This window comes from Monopterus albus, unplaced genomic scaffold (assembly GCF_001952655.1).
Source record: "Monopterus albus unplaced genomic scaffold, M_albus_1.0 scaffold134.1, whole genome shotgun sequence".
Lineage (NCBI taxonomy): Eukaryota > Metazoa > Chordata > Actinopteri > Synbranchiformes > Synbranchidae > Monopterus > Monopterus albus.
In genome coordinates this window covers 3054795-3072863 of record NW_018128014.1, presented here as the reverse complement: position 1 = coordinate 3072863, position 18069 = coordinate 3054795, and the positions used below count along the sequence as shown (strand labels likewise).

Here is an 18069-nt window from a genome sequence, read left to right as displayed (position 1 = left end):
CTCTCCAGGCAGTCGTGTATATTGCCTCTCTGTTTATCCTTACGTCATGAAGAGAAAGCATAGGGCTTATCATCCTCACTACTGTCCTCATTTGAACATTCACTCTGTCATAGCCGGCACTGCCACGTGACAGACATGCTTTTTTTTTTTCCTCTAGCAGAATCAGCACTAGAACTGTGAGTTTTCACCGAAAGACCACACGCTTTTTGCAACTTTTTCACAGGATTTGAAACTACAGAAGCACTACCATGGCCAGAAGTGCAAGCTTCATTCCTGAGAGCGGCAGTCTGTGCTTCAGACTCCGCTTTAACACCGTCCAAATATTGTTGAGCGCTACGCCAGTCCTTTTCTCTACCGGGAAAAGCAGCTGTCTGTAATATTCCCCCATGTACCAAAACCAGTGGTGAAACATTTTGATGACTCACGGCAGGGGTAACTAATGGCATCTGGTGTTGTGCATTACTTTGAAATTTTGTGTCCCAGCTTCCTTCCTGCAGAGAAGCTTAAGAGGGAGGAGGGGCTGAGGGAGGCTGTGAGTGACCTCGAGATTCCTGTGAGATGAAATCTGTGTGTGTATGCGTCTGTGAGACTTACTTTCTATCTGTATGTGTGTCACCAGAGAAAGTGGCAAACGTGTGCTTCCTTTACACTGGCTGTGGTTTTCTGATTTTTTCCAAATTCAGCCAAAAAACAGAGACAGTCCTGAAGAAATGTCTCACAGTGTTTAAGGACACAATACACAGCTGCACAAGGCACGTCGAGTCACAGTGAATTCTCACAGCCCGACCTATTTGTCCAGCTCTGATACGCCTGTGAACGTTTTAATCAGCCTGTTATGCAGTTAACTTCCCACACATTCCATGAAAAACAACAAACTGGACTTATTACGTGTGGAATGTATCAAAGAGCATCTCTTCAGTTGAGATGACTCTCTATCTATTCTCCAGCTGGAGGGAAATCAAAAAGAAATCAGGAAATTTGGGGAGACAACTGCTACTAGGTAGCAGAAATTCACTTATAAAATGTGAATTTTACATCCCTTATTGTATCAAATTCTGTATCACGGCACTCATTCACTATCCCTCAAAGTGAGTCTATGTGCTTGTTAACTCTTACATGTGTCAGGGAACAGATCAGCACATGATTCAAAAAACAAATGTGTTTTATTATCCTTACTGTTTTGAATCCAATTTAAAGCGTCAAGAGTGGGCAGTCCACACATCGACACAATTTTGGTATAAGTTCAATGTGGAGGTTTTATGTAAATTCCTGCCTTACCTCGTTTGTGGTCGACCCAGTTTGATGTGTGGCACCGCAGCACAGCTTGACAGAGACCCAGGGAGTCACTCTCTCGTCTGGGAATCTCAGCCAAATCAGGACTGAATGGTGGATTTGCAGCTCGGCCTGGCACAGGATTACGGCACCATCTGCTGGTCCGGGACAATGGACCGGTCATCCATTGAGAGTTTAGCGGGCTCACAAGGTCACGGCACCAATTGTTGGGACCCGGTACTTTTTACCATGCTAACTCAGAGACAAAGCAGTCCAAGTAACTTCAAAACAGTGCTGATTTAGTTCATGAACACAGATAAAAATTAACATTACACGCTCAGGTATCTTGCACCTCCAACATGCACACAGGCAGATGAAAGATGAAAGACCCTGAACCACAACAGGCCTATACATTATATCACTTTGGTTGGGCTAACCCCATACTACACAGGAACGCCAAACCGTGACGTCTCCCGCTGCCAGGTTTGCAGCTGGCCAGAGCAGTAGTAAGAGCATGAAGAAGAATGTGTGATTGTCTGTTGATTATGTGGTGTTTAGCTAAAACATTCTAACACGACCTCTAGTGACATGTCATGACATTAAACATAAGAAAATATTATGGCTATGACTACAGTTATACACGTCAGAATAATAATAATATTAAACATCCTGTCTTCTAACAGTCATCAACTTTCTATCTAGTTATCCTTGACCATAAGCAACCTGCAGTAACTCATGAGAATGACTAAGCATTTAACAGTCTAACTAGACATCCTGTCTACTCTAAACATTTCTAATACATCAAGTATCTAACCAATATCTATCTGACTAAAAATACCTAACAGGCTGCAGGGATTAAAAACTGAGAAGCTAAACACACACACACACACACACACACTCAGGGGCCCGCACCACAATGCGAGAGTCGTGGCTTCTTCTTCTAACTTTGGCTCCGCTCACGTTTTTTTTTTTAAGAGCTAATGCAGAATTTGCAAGAGACTGACATGTTTTTTTTCCTCTCTTATTGTCTCCTAACATCTCCTCCTCCTTTCCTTGCTTTCTGTCCTGCCTCTCCTCCAGGTCCGTCTCCTCTGAAGTCCATCCACTGCTTCCCCTTCTCGTCGTCCTCCATCTCCTGCTCCTGGTCGCCTCCCGCCTCTGACTTTGACTCCTATGAGGTTGAGTGTCGTCGCCATGACGATGGGGAGCTGACCTCGGCACTGAGGCTGGCGGGAGGTGTCACCGCGGTAACGCTGGACCACCTAGATGCTTTCAAGAAGTACGCTGTGACGGTCAGAGTGTCATCGGCTGGACATATGAGTCCACCAGCGACGTACACCACCGTAACCATGATAGACCGTGAGTGTAACACACACATTTCTTCTGTCTTTGTGGGGACCCTCATATGGAGAGGTTGTGATTCAGAGGTGGAGCAGGTCGAGCCCTGATCACAGGGTCTGCGGTTCGATTCCTGTTTTCCTCAGTCTACATATTGAGATGTCCTTGAGCAAGACAGTGAACCCCAAGTTGCTCCAGGCAGCCAGGCCAGAACCACTGCTGTCAGTGTGTGTTTGGGTGTATCTGAAGCATTTTGTCCAAGTGCGGTCCATTTACCATTCAACCTGGTTCTAACCTGAACCCTAAAACCACAGCTGAACCCTCAAACAGCCCTTTGTGAGGACTGGGCAACATGTCCTCACAATGATATTACAGAACTTAATACAAGTACACACACACACACACACACACACATTTCCCTCTGTTGACAATAAAAACAAAGTTTAAGAAGTAAGAGACACAAACTTCCTGATGAATTCATGAATAAATCTGCCCGTGCTGCTCCCTCTGTGTCCCAGGTGACCAGTCCTATTTGCACAGACTTTATTTAAACATGAGCCTCCACTACTGCACCGAGTCTACACTCTGCTCCACCAGCTTCTGTAGTCTCCCGCTCTGGCACTCCTTTCTCCCACTGTAATTATGGATATTAACCGCAAGGCCTTGCTCTTCTTTTCTGTTCACTTTTGAAAATCAGTTTATAGGAAAATTCATTTAGTTTACTACAGCCAGTCTCAAAGTCTCCGACGTTTTCTCTGAACTAATCATCTTAAAAATGTGAAATAACACACAGCTCGTTTCTTCTCCTCTCTCACTGTGACCCAAAACTCGCTGGGAACTCCTTTTCCTTTCTTCTCTTCACGTCCATCTCTACAAGCCTTCCTTTAACACTCTGCTTGTGTTGCATCATAAATCATCCAGACACAAGTGGGCTAAAAACAGACTCTGGAAAACCCCAAAAAAAATTCTTATTACTGACAGCTACATAAAAACAGGGAGAGGGAGGTGAGTGTCCTTCTGTCTTTATTATGGAAGCAAATTTGTGCCAAGACAAATAAGACATGAAATATAAAGCAAGATTTTAAAAAGCACTACTCTCATGATCTGGACAATGAGTTGGTATCTCATTTTAAATTAATTAGGAGGCGGCCTTACTAAGTCTGAATTAACAGACAGTAATGCATGACTATCATCCTTTGAAAAGAGTAATTATACTAAGCTTTATTATTTTAAAAAAGTCATAATTTAATTCAGACAAGTTAAACTGACCTGCTCCCAAAACATTCTCATGATTTACCTTCTCAGTTTCCACAAACGCTGACGAGCTGTAGCACCTCATCATTTTAAAGTAAATGCCAAAATTTTATTTGTTCAAATTTTTACTAAGTGCAACTTTTCATTGTTTTCTTTTAAGGTTTTAGGTGTAAAATCTTTTCCTTATTGGCAAAGTGATGATCACGCCACAAGAGACAGAAGTTAACAGCTGGAGGACAACACCAAACTCAGATTAAAACAGACAAGGGATCAATACTGCATAAACTTTACAGTGAATTAATTTGATTGACAGAATGTTTATCCAATCCAATTGCTCCCAGGTCCACCAGTCCCGCCTCCCAGCGTTCGGGTCAATGAGAAGTCATCAAAGGTCACAACGTCCTCCATCTTGTTTCGCTTCAACTGCTCCTGGTTCAGTGACGCCAACGGAGCCATCCGGTACTTCACTGTGATTGTGGCTGAGTCTGACGGTACACACACACAAAAACATACGCGTGCACATGCCCATGTACGAAATAATTTGAGTACACAGATCACAGTCAAATATTTACTGAAGCCGCTGTGATGGGGGAAAACCTGCTTCTAGAAATGCTCTGGGCCCGGGGACATTTTTAGATAAACCACTACTAATGGATTAATGGACAACAATGAAAACACTGTAGTAGCTCAGCTGCTGACCGCTGTGGCTGGCCTGCCTGCAGCCCACAGTGCAGCAAGGCTCTGTTCGTTGCCTCCATCACACAAAGGTTTGATCTTTCTCACCCTAACAGCCACTGAGCTCCTGCAGCCCGAGCAGCACCACCCTCTGCCCTCCTACCGTGACTACGTCACCAATGCCTCCATCACAGTGTATCAGACAGCGTATTTCCCCAGCCGCTGCCCCCAAGACACCCAGACGTCCGCTGCACAGGTGAGACAAAGTAACAAGACAGTCAAAATAAGTAAAGCAAAGAAAGAAAAAAATTAAAGAAACATTTTGTGTACATTCTGCGCGTTTGTGGTGGTTGATCGATGATCATTCAGGTGGTGGAGGTGAACCTGGGGGTAGGAGGGGACCGGCTGGGCGGGGCCTGTGATCATTATCACGCCGACGACCTTTACCTGAGTGACAGCTATGGTGGCTTCTGCGACGGCCCACTGAAAGCCAGAACCTCCTACAGGTAACACATGCTCTTTAAATGCTGGATGAACCCTTCAGCAGTGCAGTCACGGTGCAGGTCTTGACTCGATTTTATTCCCGAGTCTGGAAACTGGAGCTTGAAAAGGCGACAGAGAAACGTAATGGTTAAAGTTTCAGATTGTTTGGATCTGTGTTATTTCAAGTTGTATATAGTAAAAATGAGAAACATTTTGTTTTCCGTTTCTCGCACTGCACAGTACGGTTAAAGACATGAAAGTTATATTCTGCTGAAAAAACTACACCTGGATGTTGCATTTGCTGAGAGCACAGTGTTGTAGTTGAGGTGGTAAAGGGTTCATCTGCATAAAAACCTGATGTTTGTATTGTGGATAAAGACGTGTGTGTGTGTGTGTGTGGTGTGTGTGTTCAGGCTGAGTGTCCGAGCCTTCACCAGACTGTTTGATGAAAACCGCCAAGAGTTTGCTCAGCCGCTCTTCACTGATGTATACCTGTCCGCCCCACTCAGGACGCATGCAGGTGAGTAACACACACACACACACACACACACACACAGTTTCTGCCTCCCCATCCTTTGATGTGTGTGTGTGATGTTGTGTATCAGAGCCTCTAGGTGGCGTCGTGGAGGGTTTGAGTGCCGGGATGTTTCTCATTGGGATGATGGTGGCCGTCGTCTCTCTGCTGGTCTACAGACAGAGGCTACGCAAAGTGTGAGTACACAAACACACATTCCTCTGCACTTTTTGTACACACTTTGTCAACATACCCCCTAAACAAATATGTTTGCGTAAACGTATTTAAACAGGTTTACATTTGTGAGGATATCTCCAGGAAAGTAACAAGATGAATATTATGTTGACATGCTTCCTTTCGTGTGTGTGTGTGTGCAGGGCTGTACAGGAGAACCCGGTGGTGAGGATGAGTATGTGGAAAGAGGTTCCAGCATCAGGGATGTACAGTGGAGTCAGGAGGTGAGTGTGTATGGCTCAGGCTATAACTGTCCTCCAGTGTGAGACTCCCACTGCCTCCTATGTCCAATATGTGTCTGTGTGAAGTATTAGTTTCTTATAACATCTCTCTCTCTTTGATTACTTCATCATTCACCCGCCACAGTCCACAGCATCTGTTAATTACCCTGTGTGTGTGTGTGTGGCTCAGTGGAAAGGCTTCATAAAAGGTTTAATGCTGTGGCTCCAATGTCAAAGGGCTTCACCTCTAAATAATACATTTAAATCAATGTAGTGGAGCCCTGCCACTCTAGAAACTACGAACCATCGTATCTGACTGTGATGACAAAGTATAATAACTAGTTCTGTGTTTCTGTTGCAGCAACCGTCGGGTCACCAGGTATGAGTCTCTTCACTCTGCACCACATGATAAAAACTAAGTTTGTAAATGTTGAACTGGCTGTTTCCATGCTAACATCTGTGCCTCTGACAGTCCTATCAAGGCCTGCCACTTTGAGTCTCACCTGAGTAGGCTGCAGGCCGACTCCAACTACCTGCTGTCTGAGGAGTTTGAGGTAAAACACTAACCGAAAGCTCAACTTCTCTAACAGCCACCATGTTAGACAGAAACCATGCATAGTCAAGGCACTTGTTCGAGGAGGTGAAGTGTGTCAACCCTGACACATGATTTGGATCAGTTGGAAACTTCAGAGCTGAGCTCTGAGGGAACAAACAACTGGGGTGTCTCACATTGTCTGATTTTGTCTGAAGTGCTCCTGAACAGGCTTAGTATGCTAAACTGTAATAAACATTTTATTGCTGCTTCCAGACTTTGTGTGGCACCACCTCTTTAGCTGTAACTTTAAATGTCTACCTCCACCAAGCAGTGACCTCTGACTTGTGTCAAATTTAAATGAAACACCTCAAGGTGGTCGTGAGAAAAATCTGATGCACCTTGTTAAAAAAAAAGTTACAAAAAAAATCAAAAATAATTCAGCTTGTGAACATCTGTGCAGGACCTGAAGGATGTGGGCCGCAACCAGACGATGGATGTGGCCCGGCTACCGGAGAACCGAGGAAAGAACCGCTACAACAACATCCTGCCGTGTGAGTGATGAGGTTTCCATTTCCTCTGCTGCAGCAAACACACAGGACCGACAACGGATCGAGTAGAGTCCTTCAGTGGAAGAAACACAATCAATATGAAATTCATTACGATGGCGGCGTCGTTAAGAGCTTTAATTAACGAGAATGTCCGTTCCTATGGCAACAGTGATGTGCCAGCCTGAGGCTCGGGGTGATGAGAACATGAAGTACACAAACCAAAGATTCAGAAGCAGAAAACATAGTCGAGAGACCAGCGTGGCAGTGTGTGTTTGTCTCTCTACCACTCGCTCTCTCCCCAAAAACAAGTTTTTACAGCTGCTAGAAACCAGTCAAACCAGTCTAGCCAACAAGTGTCAGTGGTTGAACGAGACCAGTTACAGTTACTGTGCTGGATCAGAGTACAAGTACCTCAAATATTTACTCAATACAAATTCACTGATCACATTTCTTCTTTCTAGACGATTCCACCCGAGTGAAGCTGTCGTACCTCGAGGACGACCCCTGCTCTGACTACGTCAACGCCAGCTACGTACCTGTACGTACAGTCAAACATACTGAACACACACAGTTAAACCTGCTGTACTGACGCCTTGGTCCTGTGTGTGTGCAGGGGAATAACTACCGCAGGGAGTATGTCGCCACCCAGGGCCCACTGCCTGGCACCAAGGACGACTTCTGGAGGATGGTGTGGGAGCACAGAGTCCACAATGTTGTCATGGTGACGCAGTGTGTGGAGAAAGGACGGGTGTGTCTCTGCTGGTTGTTACAGCCCTGCTGGGCGTCTGCACAGCTCTGGTCCAGGGTCAAACATCTTGACAGCTAGAAGCATTTCTCCTGATGCAAAGGGCAGTGGACAGACTTGTAGAGGGAATAAACATATCACAGCTGGTCTGCAGCATGTGTTTGCAGCCTAGAAAAGTATTTAACTTTATCAGACATTGTACTGTAAGTACAGCAACTAAAATCAACTGCAAACTGTTCTGATAGTGGATTATGGTTTCTGATGTTCTACAGCAGGATCTGCTGTCTTTATTTTGTATATTAAATCTGAGGTGAACAAAAATAAAAAGCTCTAGGAGAGTAACATGGCATTTTTAGTAATTTGTCAAGGACAGAAAAAAACTCCCTTATATATTTACAAGCAAGAAATCTTTTGTTTTTTTAAATGTATACATGCGAACGGTTGATTCGCTGTAGCCTTAACGGGAACAGTCAAGAGTAGTAGTAGTAGATTAGTGAAAGGCTGTAAAACACCAACTGATGTGCAGTGCTTCTCTTTGTCACATCAGATGGACACCCTGAGGACAAACATGTCAACTTTGGGCTGAAACACCCGTGCATGCCCAACAAACCCGTGCTTAAAACTTCTGTTATTTTCACAAAAGTTTTGTCTATGAGCCATCAGACAACAGTGGGTAGTGTCCATCAGTTTCCCAGAATGCACTGAGAAATCAAATGTCTTAACAAAACCACATTTCACTTTACTCTTATAGTAAACAAAACCAAAGCAATTACTTAATGTATTTCAATATCAACCATTTCCACTTGCTAAAACAAGCAAAGCAGTCGCTAATGGTCAATAACTGAGACCTGACCGATCACCAGCATGTTTACCTGTGTTGACAGGTGAAGTGTGATCAGTACTGGCCTGCGGACACGGAGCCCCTGTACTACGGTGACCTGGTCATTCAGATGCTGTCCGAGTCCGTCCTGCCAGAGTGGACCATCAGAGAGTTCAGGATCACCTCGGTACCTGTTCTTAGTTTCTGATGCTGCCTCTCAATCAGACACATCACAGTTTGTATTAACACATGATCAATGAATCGTGACAGGAGCGTGGCAGCAGTTACCCTCGGCTGCTGCGTCACTTCCACTACACCGTGTGGCCCGATCACGGCGTACCGGAGAGCAACCAGTCCCTGATCCAGTTTGTCAGGACAGTCCGGGACTATGTGGACCGATCCCCCAGCACCGGAGCCACCATTGTACACTGCAGGTGGGACTGGTGTGTGTGTGTGTGTTGGGGTGGGGGGTAGACCTCACTTAAACAAGGTCAGTGTGCTCCAGCAGGACGTGTTTAGACCTTTATGCAAGCTGAAAGCGTCACCCTGAAAAGAAACAGGACGTTGTTTCAGAGAGTTTATACATTGTTAGTATTTTTTTGTATAATTATTTGAAATAGAACCATCTGTCTTGGTTTTCTCCTTGGTTTGGTTTGGTCCCAATTGCACCTAAAACACAGGTAATCAAAGGACCTGATCAGGGTTAACATATTTGTTCACTTTAGACTAAGTCAGGCCTGAATCACCAGTAGGAAGTGTTAAAATAACACAATATCATAAAGAACCATACAACGAAATACCGACAATAAGACAATGTATGGACAAAAGGTGTCATTGTTATGTAACTTTTGACTACTATGTGTGTGCCTGCAGTGCTGGTGTTGGTCGTACTGGGACATTCATTGCCTTGGACCGGGTTCTGCAGCAGCTGGACTCTCAAGGAACCATCGACCTGTACGGCTGTGTGTTCGACCTCCGCCTACACCGCCAGCACATGGTCCAGACCGAGGTATAGCCCCCACACTGCTGCTGCTTTTCTCTAAAAAGGGGGGTGAACTCACTTGACTTTCTGCTTGGGTGTCGGTGTATGGACGCACATCCCAGCCAAAAACTTTGAGGGCACACAAACCGCATTTTCAGCCCTGCTTGGTTTGCATTTGAGCGAGAGAGGATCCCTGATGCTCCCTCAAGTCATCTGTTTGCTCTCCAGTCTGTCCTCCCTCGCTCTCAAATGCTGAGCTACAAACTGAGGAGTGTTCAAAAGGTGGTTAGTGTGTCCTCAGACATTCCGGATGGGATTTACTTCCATAACAGTAAATATTAACATAGAAAGAAGAGCTAAGACAGAACATACTGCTAAGGCTTAAACGGCACTAACATTGCACTAACAGTGCAGCTCAGATAAATTATAAATAGTTGAAGTAAAACACTACAGATGTGTAACTTTGAGCTAAAACTATAATTCATATTCAACCAAAGCATTTAAAATCAACTACTGAGCTGAAAATCGGAATATTTTGTCAAAGTAGGGCTAAGACGGTAGTAAATACTGGAGAGCACTGACTGGTACTGGGATCCAATGTGAGACCCGACCAGTTACAGGTAAAACTCTTAGAAACACGGCCAGAGCTAAAACCATGTTCAGTAAATACTGGACTGAATAAGGCTGAGTGATTAATGTGAAATGACAAAGACTGTTCCTTCACAAACATTGTCTGATGTGGAGAAACACAAAGGTGTTGGTGACATTGGTTTCCATGCGTGTTGCAGTGCCAGTATGCCTTCCTGCACCAGTGTGTGCGTGACGTCCTGAGAGCCAGAAAGCACCGCACTGAGCAGGAGAATCCTCTGTACCCCATCTATGAAAACATCAACCCCGAGTACTGCCGCGGTGAGACTCAGATGCACAACATCCACATACTGACACTTGATTCGGTTACATCAGTTAAATACAAGTGTAAAGTAGATCATAATAAATAAAAAGGCAGTCCCAATAATCTGGAATTTAGTTGAATGATTTAATATAGGGGTGTCCGATACTGACCAAATACGATTCCTAGGTATTTTATCGATAACAATAAGCAGACGATGCTTTGTGTCCTTGCAAAATGCCTGTAAAGTCTTGTATTGTACTAGCTCACTTTTGTTAATAGAATATTAACCGTTGCTTACTAATGATATAAATGGGAACAAAGTAAGGACAATGGGTCTTATTCGGTTACATAAAACTGAAGCATTCAAGTACAACAGCAGCTTACACCAACACTGAAATCACATGTGCAGCATGATTCCACTGCAGGTTCCTGTGTGGCTGCTTTAGTCCATCTCCTGACGCTGATTCTATTCTGTGGTTGGCTCACATAGACTGTAGGTTGCTGTCCATCTTTTCAGATCCAAACTACCTGCATGTGAGCGAGGACAAGCCACGTCTAGCAGTCACATCTAACAGCGTAGACTCCTGGTGTTTTTCACCCATCTTAAATCGCACCAATGCATTTTTGGGCAGCTATGCTAACTTAACACATGATCAAGTGTGTTAATCATCTTATAAGAAAATCAAAAACACAGACATTCCACACATTCAGTAGGACAGACCACTGCATGTGTGCACGCAGTGTGCACATGGTCACCCCAGTACAAGTGAAGTTTAAAATGAGTGAACAAACAGGAGAGAAATCCCAGACGCGCTTAGTGTAACTGCTAGATGAGGATCATCCTCACTCACGTGGAGGTGGTTTGGTTCTGAAAAGATGGACATTGCTCAAAAGGCCGTCACACTTGGAGCCAACTCGACAGCTTGTTTCACCACTTGTGAGCAAACTAACCAGTCACGGAATACGAAAAGCTTCAGGGGACAACTGTTCACACAGGAACACACTCAGTCAACTTTAGTGGAATCATTCTGCAAAAGCGATTTCAGAAGTTTTGTATGTTTTTTTGTTTGTTTGTTTGTTTCCTAAATGCTTCAGTATTAAATAAATCAGTATATGAATGTTGTTTCCATTAATATCATTAGTAGGCAACAGCTGATTTGCTGCTGCAGCAAACCAGAACATACAAGATAAACACATTAGTAAAGGATGCAGAACATCATCTGCTTATTGTTAGGGATGTGTGATGCCGACAACATCTGGATATTTTTGGGATTTTGTCTAAGTCGGTACTGATTCTTAAAACACTGAGATCAGTCTTCGCATTTGCTCCTTGTCTCAGTTAATGTACATCTGAGCTAAATGTGTGCAGACACAGAGGTCAGTTGTTGTACATGGTTCAGTTCGGTCAGTACAGTAACAAATAAATTTTAATTTTTATTGCATTCTGGAAAATATCCTAACTTTTCTGGAAATGGGGTTTGCGTAATATGAATGCTGGGACTGTGTGGTTTGTATCCTGTGTTTTAGTGCACTTAACTGTTGTTTACCCACTCAATCTGTGCATCCATTGAAATATTCTCCAAATAAAGAGGAAGAGATTTGTTTGCCAGTTGGCTGTCATGGGTGGTAACGTCCGCCTACTCAAGATTAGGACTTTTGAGAAATTTATTTTCTGCAACATGTGCAATAAAGGTTATTTTAATTTAAAAAATAATGTACATATTAACTGCTATATTAGGGTAAACATTAGATCCCAAAACTCAGGAGCTGGTTGGGGCCAGATGAAGCTGAGAAATACTCTACAGCCCCAGACTGTATTCTGAAATTTGGGATCCAACAACAACACCGCTGTGTTAGCTGCATTGAGTCAGGAGTCTGTAATTCACATCAGTTTACAGCCAGCTAGCACCCATTTTTTTATCTTAACATTTTTGTGCATGTTGTAACAAGTCAGTTACCACACAGCCGGAACTGAACCATGTACAACAAGCAGCTTAACCTGTTTAATGAGAGAAGGAGCTAATGCAGAGACTGATCAATAGTGAATCAATGAACAAAAAAGTCCCAGTTCATCAGGAGGTGGCTACACCGATGTTGCCAGTTCTTCAACGATGAGGTCGGTCAGACACTAAAACCAACAGTGAACTGCCTCTACTCAGGGTTCACGTCTGTCCGACTCCAACCTGGATCAGCTTGTTCGTTTGTGTTGTTGTTGTTGTTGTTGTTGTTGATAAACTGTAAAAACATTAACACCGGTGCACTGGGTGCCACGTTTCTTTGTTACAAAACATCAGACCCACGTATCTGTTAAAAATGTCGCTCCAAATGAAAGGTTCTGCTCATCTGGAGCGTTTGGAGTGACATTTTTAACAAATACGTGGGTCTGATGTTTTGTAACAAAGAAACGTGGCACCCAGTGCACCGGTGTGTTGAACTGATGCATTTGTAATCATTTTTGAAGAGCGAGCTGTGGCCCAGACATTAACCGTGAACAGAGGCAGTTGGTTTTAGTCTGACCAACCCCATCCTTTAAGTGGTGTTCTTATCATTATATGGCTGCTACATGACATAATATTCTACCAAGGCAGGTTTAAAAAAATCAGAAAATACTGGATGAAAGAGTGCTGCAGCAACAAACCTGGGTTTAAAACTCACCAATTATCACAGCTTTGTCCAACCAACAGCTCAAAACCCAGAGATTTTGAGACTATTAGAGTAAACAAAATAAAACTATACATATCTTAATGTTCTCACCTTTCTTCTTGGAAAGACACCGAGCACATCCAGTAACCTATCATATGGTTTTTCCTTTTTTGGTCTCAGATTTCATCTACACCAGACGCTAGACACACGCTGACATCTGTCTGACCAAGGAGAAGCTTCATCAACTTGCTCCATCATCATTAAAACATCTGGAACATATATAAAAGAATAAACAACTAGAAAACGTGTAAATAGTGTGATGCAGGTCAATATTTTACCAGTTAGTTTTTTTTTTAATCTCTAGTTCTTTCATTTGTACTCTATCGCTGCATCTCTGTCATGTCAACCAATGGTCAAGTTTCTCGAACTTTAATGAAACTACAGAAAATAAATTGGATCTTTAAAAATCCATGATCCCAGTTTTAAGTCTGAGGACACATTTTAAAGGTCAGCGTTTGTCATATGCAGTTAGGAAACGTGTTTCCCTGTACAATGAAATTCTCACTTTGCCGTCCACATGAATGTCACACAATACAAGTGAAATATAAAGTGAAATAAATTAAATACAGTTCTAGTTGGCTAATATTTTAGTCACATTTGTGTTAAAAATAAGGCTGTTTGAGATTAAATTTGAAAAGTCTGAAACGCAGAGTCCTGTTAATGATTGTCATGAGTTGAAACACCAGCTGAGCTCAGGCCAGTATCAATGTTCAGACGCTGATCACGGGGATGAGCCATGTATTTTTTATTTTTTTTATATCCTCCCTGACTGCTCCATATAAGCTGTTTATTTAAAAGTTCTACATAATGTTGTATGTAAATATTGATGTATACTCTTTTCTTATAAATGTTTAAAAAAGTTTATTTTCATCCAGTGTAATATTTAGATACCTACAAGAATCATTCTGCTGCATTCAGACTTAAGTTTACTGTAACTATAGATTTGAAAACCGGAGTCAAAGTCCGTGTGTTCAACACACCTGACCAGTAAAGCTGATTCTGATAATAGTTTATTTGTAAAGGATAAATGTTTTAAGATGTAAAACATCAGTCTCATGAGGTAGAGTCTGAATACAAAGCAGGAGCTCAGCCTTTTCTGCCTGTTTTTAAAAAAACATTGGTGTTCAGTTGTAAATGTATTTTCTGAGATTTACTTTTTCCTCCCATTTTACAAGCAATAAAAGTTGTAATTGGAGTTGAATTAAATATTTGTACATCTGACTCAAGTGCTGGACAAGTTTAATGGTTTTTAAAATGATTTCTACACATACAATATGTTTTTAATTTTAAAAAAGACATAATGAGCTTTATTTTAATTAATGAAAATGACATGGGATTAGTAAATCAATATTGTTTTTTGGGTTTTTTTTTATTAATGGACCTTATTTCAGATTTAACACAGTATCGGTTATTTTATGTATGAATTCTGCATATATCTGTGGTATTACAGTGCTGATCGAAGCCGGCCCTCAGAAGGTATGAAGCAGTTTTTATAACCTTCTGTCACATCACTGGATTATAAAGTGCTGATTAAAAAAAGTGCAGTTAAACTGTTTGTCAGTCTACTCTTGTAAGATTACAGAACCTTTACCCAAAAAGAAAGGTTCATTCACTTTTGTATTTGTAACATTTACACAACTTGTTTTTAACATTTATATGAGCTTTACATAGCTAAATTTTAAATTGTTTTTATTTACATACAAACTTAGTAAATAGATAGATAGATGGATGGATAGAAATACTTTATTAATCCCAATCTGGGAAATTGCATTGTTTCAGCAGCGGTTCACACTCAATATCAAGCACACATACCAATAAATAGAATAGATAACCCACTAAAAAGCGTTATGGGGAGTTAAAAATGTCAACACAGTGGATTCACGTTTATTATTATATTAACAATATACGTACCCCCCCGGGCCGCGGTAAAATTGTCAAGCGTTGACCGGTCCGCAGTGATAAAAAGGTTGGGGACCACTGGTCTAATGCTCCAAGATGATGTGTTGTACAAATTAATGGAATAAGGCAGGAAAGATTTCCTATAACGTGCTTTACAGCAACGAAGCTGTATAAGTCTTTTAGAGAAATCCCTGTTACCTTAAATATTTGCTTTAACACTAATAAATGTTGGAGCTTTTAAATTTAAAACTTTAAAATTCCCAGCAGTTTATTCAACTCTAACATAACTTTTAAACAAATTTTTGTAAGTATACAGTTTTTTTAAATTCTCAGCCATTTACAGTTTTCACATAATGTAACAACTTTCTGAAATTCTAACATGCTGTTTTTGCTCATTTGTTTTTATATTGGTACATTTTAGACCACTTTTCTTCTTATTAGCTTTCATCGTACATTTGATCATTTTTTAAATTCCCAGTTAGATTAAAAACATTTACGTATAATTTAGATGACACAATTTTATTCCATCTCATCCCATTGCACTAGTGTTCTATAAGCTTAATGTGCTTTATCCATTATTTGTAACTTAAACCCATAAAGTCTGTTGTATATTGTACATTACCCTACATATCTTACTGTCAATATCAATTGTACATATGTATCAGTAAATTGGTTCAGACTAAAGGCTTTATTCTATTATAAAGCCACGTCCGGTTCTTTCAAACCAGGAACTCAGAGGGACGACTCAGAACTGTACTCCGTTGCCTTGTACTTGTACATGGGTAATGACAATAAAGTTTAATCTAATCCAGGGGCGGCCAATTCCAGTCCTCGAGGGCCACTGTCCTGCTTGTTTTCCAACTATCCCTGCCTGACCTGCTGCTGATTACCTGGCTCAGGTGTGTTCAGCCAGTCAGAAGCTGGAAGATACCAATTCACTTTATCTTTCCTCACTCCACTTTCATCTAAGATAGCATGTGCAGAAGGTCTTGGTGGACACACACATCCTCACATAAGCTGGTGTATGACATCACAGCGTCATAGAGTTCATCCAGGTCTGTAGATGGAGTCTCAGATACACTCTGGTCTGTGCAGTCAGAGCAGACCTGTAGCTCTGACTTTGCCTGCTCAGTCCATCTCTTCACTGTTTTGACCACAGGCTTTGCAGCTTTAAGTTTCTGATTATATGCTGATATAAGATGGACCATACAGAGATCAGAGACTGAGGGCTGCATGCCAGCAATAGGCGTCTTTTATTGCTGTGTAGCAGTGGTCTAATGTGTTTTTGTTCGTATGCTATTTACCATTGGATATACGAACAACCATCAATAAATTACTTTGATACTGAAAAACACTTGAAAACGTGATGATTCTCAGGCAAATTCTGCAGAGAAAGCATCTTTTTTCAACACATTTGTTTGCAATGGACACTGGAGATAATGATAAAGTTTAAGACACACTGGATTAAAAAATCTTAAGTCTCATGTCTGTTTGTAGACACTTGATTTTGAGGACCGAGACCCTGGGAGGCCCCAGAAGCCACAGGTTGATCCATCTCCACTGGTTTTGGCAATCCAATTACAGTACCCAGAGAAACATGGCAGTGGGACAGTGAGTGTATTTGTGTTTCAGGTAGTTTAGGGATAAGTGGTATGGTCTTAACACTGCTGTCCAAGGTGAAATATGGTCAGTACTGTATGTGTGTGTGTATGCATGAGAGAGAGCCACTGGACATTCACTGATGATGAAGCACAGGTGAGTCAGACATTACAAGTGTGTGTGTGTCCCTCGCTTGTCTCCTGGGAGGCCTTTCATTTGCTTAGTTTAAATGGGATTTGTGAATGAAAGACCTGAGATGAGAGCAAAGAAGAGGGAGGATGGATTGTAATACCATGTAGTGTCTCTCCTCTAGTGAATATCCAGGCTTATTCCAGTAAATGGGCCCTGAACTCAACAAGCTGACTAACAAAACCAAATGAGTAGTTTATTATAAAAGGCTGAAACAACCTTTTCTTTTTCAAATTATGATTTAGTCAGTGATAAAGTCTCTGACATCTGTTCATGTAAATGACATATAAGACTTTTCATGTTGAAAGAGGTGTTATTCTTGAGTGTGGACTTGTGTTCACCGAATTATATAACTACAAACACTAATTTGAAATACAAACAGGCCGACTCTCCTGTCAGTACAATCTGGCAACGCTGCTCTTCTTTTTGTATTTTTAGCCTTGATTCGTTAGTGAGTAGTGGAGATGCAGAAAAAGCTGCAGTGCGACTGAGTCTGAAGACAAAATGTGTTTTTATTTAAAGATCTCTATCAGGCACTATAGTTTATCATCTTTATCGGTAAAGCACAGGCAAAGCGGCTACCTGGGTCACATGGTACACAGCTGAGGTTCAGAGAAGATGTTGGATGACCAAATACCTGCAGACAACACAGTACAAAGTACATTGAAAATAAAAAGAAATAACATACGTACCTGCGCACAGAGGAATAATTTTAATACAGTAAATGAGTTAAAGGAAACTAACAAACATTAACCAAACACTTTTCTCCTATGTCAGCTGATAGTTACTGAATTTACTCAAAAATCAATAAGAAAATCAAATATCAATAAATATCAAAACCACATCTGTGAGAATAAAACTAGACATGTCCTGTTTTGTGAAGAAGCTGAATGTAGTTGCTACTGCAGCCCACAGCCTAGCATATGGCTTTAGATAGAAAATCTAACATTATTCACACCAGACAGACAACAGCAACAGCTTGGTAAATCTCATAAAAATACACTAAAATGCTACGTCGATGCTACGTTTTCTTTGGAGAGGACGGACGACATGATGGCTTGGTTCAGTCCACACAGCTGAAACTTTGTTGGGAATGAAGGTCTGTGATGTTAAACAAGGAAAAGAAGTGATTCATAAAAGTGCATGTAAGCTTTCTATCACACGTC

General features: G+C 41.7%; 1 protein-coding gene across 1 annotated transcript in view; it reads left to right on the top strand.

The window, feature by feature from the left end:
- The window catches only part of ptprb (protein tyrosine phosphatase receptor type b), a 43334-nt gene extending 28589 nt beyond the window's left edge, over nucleotides 1–14745 (top strand). The window contains 17 exon segments of the mRNA XM_020613430.1: nucleotides 2353–2631; nucleotides 4206–4355; nucleotides 4656–4795; nucleotides 4909–5045; nucleotides 5436–5542; nucleotides 5628–5733; nucleotides 5914–5994; nucleotides 6353–6370; nucleotides 6464–6545; nucleotides 6987–7077; nucleotides 7536–7612; nucleotides 7688–7822; nucleotides 8704–8826; nucleotides 8910–9073; nucleotides 9513–9648; nucleotides 10410–10530; nucleotides 13337–14745. Coding sequence (XP_020469086.1) covers nucleotides 2353–2631; nucleotides 4206–4355; nucleotides 4656–4795; nucleotides 4909–5045; nucleotides 5436–5542; nucleotides 5628–5733; nucleotides 5914–5994; nucleotides 6353–6370; nucleotides 6464–6545; nucleotides 6987–7077; nucleotides 7536–7612; nucleotides 7688–7822; nucleotides 8704–8826; nucleotides 8910–9073; nucleotides 9513–9648; nucleotides 10410–10530; nucleotides 13337–13359 — 1970 coding nt within the window. The 3' untranslated portion in view covers nucleotides 13360–14745.
- Nucleotides 14746–18069: the final 3324 nt, after the last annotated feature.